Source organism: Ischnura elegans, assembly GCF_921293095.1.
Source record: "Ischnura elegans chromosome 13 unlocalized genomic scaffold, ioIscEleg1.1 SUPER_13_unloc_4, whole genome shotgun sequence".
Classification (NCBI taxonomy): Eukaryota; Metazoa; Arthropoda; class Insecta; order Odonata; family Coenagrionidae; genus Ischnura; species Ischnura elegans.
In genome coordinates, this window is record NW_025791660.1 from 3,337,687 (window position 1) to 3,349,043 (window position 11,357).

Consider the following 11,357-nt stretch of genomic DNA (forward strand, 5'->3'; position numbering starts at 1 on the left):
CGTCCTGTCATCTGCATTAAAAAATCTGCGATAGCTATACCCGACGTCAGGTATTCTGCATATGAAAATGCCCGTTGGCTCCACTCGAAGTCCGGCACGAAAGGGTTAAAAAAAAACTTGAAATCTGCTAGAAATATATTTCCTAAAATCTAAGAATAATATTATCTCACAATAAAAAATTGCTGAAATGTTTCAAAACTTTGAATAACAGCAGCAGAAAATTGAGTGAAATTAATCAAAATCACTTCATGCCACCAACAATTGAAATATTTTGCAATCGACCTTAATTGCCCAGCCCTGGTTATTAATTCCTGCTCACTTTCATCACAAAATCCAAATCTGTGGCAATCCAATTCCTGTGAATATCAATCTCTCATAAGGAACGAGTTCAGTTGTCAGATATGGCTAGCAGCTACATAATAAAGTCATTGTCAATCTATAAGAGAGTACCAAATTCAACAGTACTAAGTATAATTCTCAATTCATTTCCCCCCTTCTGCTCCAAGATGATAGGAAGTGAAAACTGTGTTTGTATGATAACAAAATTAAAGAATGCTGATGACAGGGAGCTCACTTGCTCAGTAAACTAAGTTGAGCTGTCAGTTTGGCAAAATACACCAAATCTGTTCATTACAATGAATCAATCATTTTCAATAACACATTCATGAAAGCCCTTCCACGGTTTCCCATGACCTGGCAAGAAAAAAATGCTGCTGGTTTCTGCTTAGGTGTTGCAAATATTCCACTTCAAAAAGACATTGCCATGGCAAAACAGTACTATATCAGGCAATGGTGCACACATACAAAGCCATCAGTGGCCAGCGGGTCTGAGGCATCACTCATTATTCCAGCTGGATCTGATGGGTACAGCACAGGATTATTCCCTTCACTGAGGTGATCTTCACTCTCCTCCTTCACATGAAACTAGAAGAGAATAATGGGCGTCACTCAATAAAAGCAAAACAATAATAATCTTTTTAATTATGAAAACTCCTCTTTTACTTGAGACCTCTCCAGCTGGCCAAAATACTTGTGGGATTCTTGCAACTCACAGATCTAATTCTAGAATATTTATGTCCTAATAAGGAGGGGGAGCTGCATCACCAAGAGCAGTTTAATGACAGTTTCGGATGTTTGAATGAGAGTTTTGGCCACTTACACCAGTGGCAAAACAACAGAAACGATAGATCGAAGTTCCACTGTAAATTGATTTGCCTTCATCTTTTCTTCACCTAGGCTTATAAAGAGGTGCTACAACAATCTATGCTGATTCCTTAGTAGAATTTAAGCAGGGAGATGGCTTGAACAAATAAGAGGGCAATCATGAATGACACAACCTGGTAATAGCCACCACCAATGGCTTGAACAGAGATTTGACAAGGGTATCCAAAAGTCTACTCCATGGGAAAAGAGACATTTTTGTTGACATATTAGAAGTGTTGTACAACTGATATTGACTTGCATGAAAAAAGATTTGTGTGGCATGGCTTTTTGCCTCATAGGTTACTACTGGACAAGTCCAACAACTGAAGGTTGCATAATGGTCAGTGACTTCCCATAAAAAATAAAAATACTTATATTCATGACAGACACACCCTCTTTCTTCAAAAAACCAAGAAATTTGTACAACTGAAGGTGGTTCACTTAAGGTTTCACTGAGTATAAGATTAAAACTCACCAACTTGTCATCCCTGGGCAGTAGACAGTCTGGAACTGGAATGTATATTTCACTTGTTTGGGCTGAGCATGTGGGCTGTGAATTGATTTCAATCGCATCTTGAATGCAGTCCTCAGTCTCCAAAGACTCCTCATCAGCTGCCCCTCCTCCTTCAAAACTCTGCAGACAAAGTAACACTGACAAAACTCTTATCTCCCTAAAAACACATACATGGGATGCACTAAATCATTACAAAAAAAATGATGCTGAAAAAATTGTATCTGCTTTCATATAAAAATGGAGAGGTGCCTGCATGCCACATTAATAAATCACTGAAAAGCTACAGCACCGACTGAAACAAAATTTAGCAAGGCGGTCCATGGTATTGTGAGTACATGCAGCGTCTTTTTGACATTTATGTGGGGCCATGTTAGCTGGCCCTTCACTGCAAACTGTACGATAGACACTGTAGATCATACAGGTGTAACATGTTTCAAATTATAAGAAATCAAACTAAAGATTAAGGATTCAAATGTTGGCAGTAAAAACGAAATAATCGACTTTCCTACTGCTACACACAATTTGCTTCTGCAATTATAATTTTTGGAGCAGTGGCTTTTGTGAGGCCAAAATCACTATATATTCTTTTCTCAACAGTAGTATTGAGGAAAAACTATGTGGAAGATGTTATCAATGTATTTATTATGTTCTATGCCTCCTGCTAATATTTAAATATAAACTCTGGAGGAGAATACTGGGTGTAATATTTATGCAAAAAGAAAAGAAACCGCAAAGTCATCTTGTTTTACAAATCCTTTTTTATGAAACTGTTTTTTAAATAACACAGATACTATTATCCTTAAAACTTGCAAAACCAATCATACATCAATTATGTATTATGCACTATGCAAAGTTCTTGCTTTCTGTCAATAGATGGCTATAGAACTGATTGCTCGTCGTTTTTGAAATACCAGAAACATCATGACTCGAGCTAATACATTTGGTAGACAAACAGCTCGATGACCATGATGAATACACCTTGGTAATATATAATTAGTGTTGTTAGAAAATGCCTAATTTTGAGCCAATTAACCATCAATTGTGAAAGGAAATGATTTCCTTCTTTCACTCAAAGACAACAGGGGATGGAGTTCATCAAGAGTCCCATTAAGTTAACCGAGATGCTGCTCTAAAAGAAACAACGTTAAATTTATTGGTATCATTGTTTCAAACACCGTAATTCTAATGATGATGACCGTCCATTTGAAGAAGGACCAAAAGCCTTCAACGAAACTTAATTGGAGGTATTGCTTGAAGAAGACGAATGGAAAACTTAAGACGAGTTTGCTTTGTACTTGGAGTTACCCACCAAGCCATTGCATGCGTTGGTAATTTAGTATTAAGCAAGGAACTTGAGTTCCCAATGATTAGACAGTAACTCTAAAGCATATAAACGATCCACCTCACATTACAAAATCCATTAAAACCTAGCTGGAAATACTCAAATGCAAAGGCCAGAAGATCCCTGCAAATTCTCCAGGCATTGCACTGTCTGATTATTACTTGTCCCATTCGATGGTACATGGTCTGACAGGTCCGCACTTGTACCCACATGAATACATTGAAAAATGTCTTCATGCATGCATAACCTCAAAAGATGAACACTTTAACCATTACGGAATTCAAGCTATGCCACAATGATGCAGAAAAATTGCATCTGACGATGGAAAACTTCCTTCCTTTTATATGTAACCCATTAGAAATTCGGATATATAGCTCCGTTTTTCTCATAGGGTGGACAGAACCTCATTAATCACCCAGATTTTTAAATTATTAATCAAATTGTAATGTCTGTAAATGGATGCCGGTTACTAAGTAGCGGGATGTTTGTTTTTCTTTTAAAAATGTGATTGTCACCAATTCTGATGCAGATGTAATGATGAATTAACTGTGCCTGTGAGAGATATTGTACATTGGCGATGAGGAAAATTAATTAAATCATATACGGAGTAAAACTTTGGTTAAGAAAATGACTTCACCAGCTGGAGATGATGGAGGCCTTACTAATCCACAAACAGGAACTATGAGTATTGTCCATTTTTCTGCTAGCAGCATTGGTTCCCTGAATGAATACCGAAATGGAGATGATTGAGAGACATACCAAGAGAGATTAGAACAGTACTTTGTAGCAAACTATATAGATACTGAAAGAAGAGTGGCAGTTTTACTGACTCTGGTTGGTAAAGAGGCATAAAAGACACTGAAAGACCTGTACAACCCGGTACTTCCCAGGGAGAAATCTTATGACCAGCTGTGTCTCATTTTAAAGCAGCATTGCTCAAAGAGGATATCAGTATTCAGAGAAAGAATTGAATTTTATGAGGTGCGGCAATCAGTGCAGGAGACTGTTCGGGAATGGTATGCACGGATGATGAAGAAGGCCGGTGACTGCAAATTTGGAACTATGCTTGATGAGATGCTAAAGGATAAATTTATTTGTGGACTATCAAGAGGACCGATTCTTGATAAGCTGTGTGAAGAAGACCACACTACACCATGGCAGAACATCTTGGAAATGGCCATTAAGAGGGAAGCAGCAATTTCTATCATGACAGCAGCATGTGGGAAAATGGATTATAATTATGTCAAGAGGAAGCAGTGTCACAACCCAGACCGGGCATTTCAAGTGGCCATGAATATACGAAGCAGGACCTAAAGAGAACTGACCTTCAGACCCACCCTTCATAAGTTATGGGAGAAATGAACAGGTGCAGAAGTTGTGGTGAATGTAACCACAATTTTTCGAGTTGTAAGTTTAAGAAATATAGGTGCCGAAATTGTCAGCAGATAGGACATTTAGCCAAGGCATGTAAAATTTTGGGTAACCATTCTGTTGATATTAGCGACAAGTTTCTCGTTTGAATTCTCGAGTCTCGTTTGAATTTTGTTCAGATGAATTATTGTGAAAACAGTAAGGTAATAAGGCCTTCGACTGCCAGTGTAGTCATTAATAATAAGCCTCTGTGTATGAAGCTAGACTCGGTTGCAGGGATTTCGATAATTCCAAATTCGGTATATGATGAGCATTTCTCCATGTATGGGCTTAAAGAAACTGATATTCGATTAAGAAAGTATGACAATCATATTGCAGTTCCTGCTGGTGAGATCAATGTTCAAATATGCTATAATGGCATATGTAAACTTTGTAGGCTTATTGTGGTTGATGGTGGTACCCGCTCCATGTTTGGGAGGGATTTGATGGATGTGTTTGAAATATTTAAAGGTAATTTATTAAACTATTCTGTGAATGCCATGAATTGCAATAGAGATTTAGTGATACTAATTAAGAAACATGGGGATTTGTTTAAATCCGAGCTGGGTAGGTTTAAATATGAAAAGGCTTCTCTAAACACTAATGAGTCAGTCATGCCAATATTTTTTAAACCTCCTCATGTACCATTTGATTTTAAAGCAAAAATGGATGAGGAACTGGACAGATTGGAGAAGGAAGGTGTTATTTCCTTGGTAACTAATTCAGAATGGGGAACACCCTTGGTCCCTGTGATGCAGCCAGATGGCCGATTGAGACTGTGTGTTGATTACAAGGTAACAATAAATAGGCACTTGGATGATATTAAACATCCTTTGCCTCGCATCAAGGAACTCTTTGCTGCTCTGCAGGGTGGGGAGTACTCCACTAAGTTGGATTTTTACCAGGCCTATAATAAATTAGAATTAACAGACGAAACTAAAAAGTTGTTGACTTGGAGCACTCATAGGGGAATATTTGTTCCTAATAGGCTCCCATTTGGTACAAAACCAGCATGTGCACTCTTCCAGAAAAGTGTGACAATTTTTTACAAGGGTTGACAGGTTTATAATTTTTTTGGAAGATATAGTGGTTATTGGAAAAAGTACAGAAGAACATTTTAACAATCTGGATATGGGTCATTCCATGTCAACTCAACCTGGAATTAATCTCACGCTGGAAAATTCACATTTTTTTAAAATTCAGAGTAAATCCTGCCTTAGTTAGCCTCCGCAAACTATATGGGTCATTCCATGTCAACTCAACCAATTTTTGGGGGGTCCCACGCCCACCATCTCAGATTTTGATCATTTTTCCTGTTGTTAGTTTCAACCTTAGTTAAGAAAAATCCAAAATATCAAAGACCCATTGCAAGTATTTCCCAAGATATGAGTGTTTGAAGTCAATGAGGCACACACAGAAATTGTGTACACCGATCAAATTATTCATAACTATCAAAATTGTTGCCCTGTAAAACCTAAACCAAACAAGTGAAGCTAGTAAAAATTTTAGATGCTATAAAAACGCTGCTTTAGTTTTAAAAAATGTGATCAAAACGATTTTTACTTCACAACTTTATTTCTATAAATGTTCAAAACTTGCACTTTTGACAAATTTCGACAAAAAAGTGACATTTTCAAATACCTGTAAAAATCACATATATCAAATGAAAGCCATAAAAATCTCTGTAAGCATGGTAAATACCACCAACTTTAATATAGGGTGAGGTTTTGGGCAATTTTGGATTTATTTGTTAATAAATCTTATGAAAATCATCATTCCGCTAATGTTTTTTGTTGAAAAATGCCACTTTTTCAACTTCTAATAACAAAAAAGGGACACCAATTAGGTGACTGAGTTTTTTAATATAACTTGCTAAATACTCCCTCTTTCAGGAAAATTAAACTTGAAGTTGCTTCCATGATGGATAGTTCTTATATGATTTATTTTATTGATTGTTGTAAAATGGCGGGCTACAGCACTTATGTTTCAGGACTTCTCTCAAAAGGGCAGTTGTATTTGAGTATCAAAGTTCCTGTAAACCCCTATCAGGCTTTAAATTTAGCAGGCAATCTATTTTTAATTACCAAATAGTAGAAAATGGAAACATTTTAGTAAATATATGGATTTACTAGACATTTTTAATTGTGCAAAAACTGGTTGAATGTGTACATATTACCTAGTACCTATTTGAAGGATAAGTACATACCTCTGACCTCTAAGCCTGATGGTAAGCATCCCAGGCCTTCTCAATTGCAGTGAATGTGGAATCTGGCAAGGTACTCTGCCTTCCTGTGATGGTCTTACGCTCTGGTGCATGCATTAATCCTGAAGTTGCTCCCATGATGGATAGTTCTTATATGATTTATTTTATTGAGTGTTGTAAAATGGCGGGCTACAGCACTTATGTTTCAGGACTTCTCTCAAAAGGGCAGTTGTATTTGAGTATCAAAGTTCCTGTAAACCCCTATCAGGCTTTAAATTTAGCAGGCAATCTATTTTTAATTACCAAATAGTAGAAAATGGAAACATTTTAGTAAATATATGGATTTACTAGACATTTTTAATTGTGCAAAAACTGGTTGAATGTGTACATATTACCTAGTACCTATTTGAAGGATAAGTACATACCTCTGACCTCTAAGCCTGATGGTAAGCATCCCAGGCCTTCTCAATTGCAGTGAATGTGGAATCTGGCAAGGTACTCTGCCTTCCTGTGATGGTCTTACGCTCTGGTGCATGCATTAAACCTGAAGTTGCTCCCATGATGGATAGTTCTTATATGATTTATTTTATTGATTGTTGTAAAAGGGCGGGCTACAGCACTTATGTTTCAGGACTTCTCTCAAAATGGGAGTTGTATTTGAGTATCAAAGTTCCTGTAAACCCCTATCATTCTTTAAATTTAGCAGGCAATCTATTGTTAATTACCAAATAGTAGAAAATGGAAACATTTTAGTAAATATATGGATTTACTAGACGTTTTTAATTGGACAATCTGTCAACATTATCCGGCACTAATCCAAATGTTTTGGCAAAATGTTTGACCTAGCCTTACAATCTGGTGTCATGAAATTCACAAGAATTTCACCATCCTCAACTGTTTGAACAACACAGCCAATGTACCATCTGTTTTCATACACAGCAGCGACATAATATCCAGGTGTATGATGAAAATATGAATTCGAATAAAAAATGGTATTCCTGAGGCAACCTGATATCACCATGAAGTATCTCTTACAGTCTCATGGAGACTTTGTGCAAGTCATGTCAAGAAAGAAGATGACACCTTTTTTACTTGAAAGTAGGCAATTAGATAGGAATACTGTTGAAGGGTTTTGTCCATATACACCCGGGTTTGAGGGAAAAAAACATTTAAAATTTAAAAATACGATCACATTGAATTTAATTAAACAATTTGGCTCATTGTTTCAATGCCAGTTTGGACTAGTGGTAACGCACTGCACTTTCATTTTGAAAGACCAGGGTTTGAGACTCCGAGAGAGTAAATTTTTTCCAGTCAGCCACCTCCATTTTTGTTATGTTCAATCTTCTTCAGATTAGTTGATTTCAGACGTTTTACATTATTTTACTTGACTGCTTCTTGAGAATAAGCCTTATATTGACACTGATATTGCTAAGATTCATCCAAGCATGAGTGGTAAAACTGTGTTACTGGCATCAAAATGAAGGGAACCTATTTTCAGAGCAAAAGATATTAAACATGCAATCTTTGAAGAGTTGCCTAGGTCCCGTGTGGGAGAAAGATATAAAACCAGGGAGAATGAAAATTGACAAGCTTGAAATGATCGACAGATGGGTATACGATCGCTTTGTGGAAGGCAGGAACAGGAATGAACAGGTGATGATGCGGACTTTACAAGAATAGGCTACTTCAGGGTGATTTCAGCACACATCTCCAGGATTTGAATTCTAAGCCAGTGCTTCATGGGTTGCATCTTACAAGAAGAGACACCGAACCGTGCAATGCAAAAATACATGTCAACGAGCGAGCGTCTGCTGAAGAAATATTGCACAAAGCATAGTAACACACTCATACACAACACAGTATGATATTATGGCCTCAGGAAAGCTGCTTCCTAAAGTTTTTTGTGCATGTCATAATCTGGTGGTGATTTTGGAAAGACAGCCATTATAATTAAGATGCTAGATATCCCAAAAATGTACAAGAAAAGAATATCTCCCCATTCATGTAGTTCATTTCAATCTCTACTCCAACAATTTTTCCATGCACTTCAAATTCATTAAACAAAATAGATCTATAAAATTAAATACATCCCATTCCCTATGCCATGAAGCTATTTGCAAAAACCTTATCTGTACAAATAATAAGCATTTTCAAAAAAGTTGACCGAAAAAATATATCATGAGAATCAAAATCATCACCTCATATATTTAAGGCCTGTTTACACCACAAAATAACACATGCAAGTTAATGTGTGAATGCATGAACAATGAATGCAAGAACCAAATCAGACAGGTTCTATTTTCTATTCATGCATTCACACAAGTTGGGTGTGTTACACAATGCATTCTTGTGTACATTTCTGGATTAATTTATTTAGACAATAATTAGCACAGGTGAATTCATGGAGTAAACAGACCTTTAACCATGAACCATAGTGCATCAAACCCTACCGATTTAAAAAGCAATACAGTGTTTAATATCTCCAGCCACAATTATGGTGATTCTTACGTGCAAAAACATCTCAATACATAAAAAATAGTATTTCACAACAAAAACATCTCTTAATATTAAGATACCTATAGAAATGTACCCATTTTTACAGAGAAATTACTAAAAACCAAACTCTCAATAAATAAAAACCACACTCTCAATAAATAAAGAACACACTTTTGTGTGCATGATTTTCAAAGCACCAAAATCATGTACACAAAATATTATTATTGAAGAATTGTTTGAAATAACGGTTTATATAAACAAAGTAAAAAAACATTTGATAAACAACTGGCAAAGATAATTTTAGCAAATAATATTGTTATCAAATCAATCGGATATGTTACAAATATAAAAAATGCAAACACTTAGTATTGTAACATTGCAACGAACAAGCACATGAAATAGCCAGGCATGTACAATAAATTTTCTTAACCTGTTCTAAACATTTTCGATCGATTTGTTGAAATATTTCATTGGATATATCTTCGTGCATTTCAACTTCAAAATGGTAAATAAACTTCTTTAAGTCCGCAAGTACGGTTCTATAAATTATCTAAACTGTAAGTGCTGGAATTTAAAACCGAACAGGAGGTAAAAAGCAAAAGAAATACATCGAAAACATATTCCACAAAAATGTTCATGTTCATTGATTTCTTTTTTGAGTTGGTCATTCATGAATTCAAATGATTCACTTTTTCGGCTATGATTCAATTGTAAACACTTAGTTATACCAAAATAAAAAAACGACTTCACTCTTCACCATTGAGTAACCAGATGCGACTTAACTAATGCCTCGTCAGGATTAACTAATTCGGAAACACAATGTGGGACATTGGACTCTTTTCACTGTTCAGTCGGTCATGCACAAGGGCCTTTAGTACCATCTTATGTTGTTCATTAACAAATTTAATACCCCATTAACTTTTGATGCCTAATCAAAGCGATTTTTAACAAACGTTGCACGTACCAGTTTGCTACAGTCATAAAGCATTATACTTACCCCGTCGTAGCAAGTGATTCATGAAATACACAATTAAGTTACTTTTTAAAGTAAATGTTATAACCAGTTCAACCAACAAATACAAACATCTTGCTACATTTTTCATTCTCGTTGATATATACTTAAAACTACTAATACCGGGCTACACGGTACATAATCACGAACAAGTTAATATCTGTTTGCGAGAATGATTTAACATCATATGGAAGTTACACGAGGCATCCAATGAAAAAAAAATAAGCACTCACCCTGAAATTATTTCTGGACCTAAATTTTCTCAGTTCTGCGTCCGATTCATGACAAATATTTCTAAAATCGTAGAATTCGATGAGCTTTTTCAAGCACAGTGGACATAAAGTGGCAGGCAGGCCATCTCCCACAGCAACCTAAGAAAGGAATGAAAACATATGCAAGAGATTTCAGACGTGCCAAGGAAAATATGTACTCATAGAACGGAATAAAACAAGAAGTAAGGAAATCGATAACATGTAACCCGCCACTTACTTTTAAGTCGACTAAATCAAATAAGGCATTCTCTACAGTTGTCTGGCTTGCTACAATTGAAGTGAATATGTTGTGAAAATAATCATTTTTCTTCATGCAAAGTCTGCACGGGGTGCCCTCGGAATTCCTGTATAGAGAATTCGAATAATTCCCAGTGGTAGCATTCATGTTGTCACAGTCTCTAAATCAGTTCACTCCTCAAACTAAGCATCCACACAGCACTCAGTGATTACTAAATTCCTAATAAATTACGATCATTTCCATGAAGTATAACAATGCAAAAACATGAGACTTATTAAGAAAAAGGGCGTGTTAGGCTCACATTTAAATATGACCTCAAAAAGAAATCACATCGCAGCAGAGTAATCAGCAAATACTTCAACAAATTTCATGTTTATTGACGTTCTACGATATAACAGACCAAGGCAGAAAGGTTTAGTTCAGATACCAGACTTTAGTTGCGTTTCTGACCACTAGAAGATAACGTACACAATAGGCCTACAATCGATAAATGAGGCATTTGCAACATGAGATATATCTAATTGAGCTAAATTGCATATGATTTAACATAAATGTTTTTAACCTCTTTAAATTCAGCGTTCAAGATGTTTTGTATCCTTTTTCATATTTAAAGACCGTAAATGAACTGTGACCGTGTGGAAGCTGAAGTCGGCCTTAAATTCAG

General features: G+C 36.0%; 1 protein-coding gene across 3 annotated transcripts; it reads right to left on the bottom strand.

Annotated features, from left to right (window-relative positions):
- Positions 1-170: 170 nt before the first annotated feature.
- Positions 171-11,083, bottom strand: LOC124173053. 3 transcript variants are annotated; one of them, XM_046552577.1, is made up of 5 exons: positions 10,995-11,083; positions 10,673-10,799; positions 10,417-10,554; positions 1,679-1,837; positions 171-924 (listed from the first exon to the last, which is right to left on the bottom strand). In XM_046552577.1, coding segments are annotated over exons 1-5 (573 nt in total). In that variant the 5' UTR covers positions 10,997-11,083; the 3' UTR covers positions 171-777. The 3 variants fall into 3 exon arrangements, with proteins under 3 accessions (XP_046408533.1, XP_046408532.1, XP_046408530.1); XM_046552576.1 differs by having other exon boundaries at positions 10,673-10,912; positions 10,995-11,079; XM_046552574.1 differs by having other exon boundaries at positions 10,673-11,083.
- Positions 11,084-11,357: the final 274 nt, after the last annotated feature.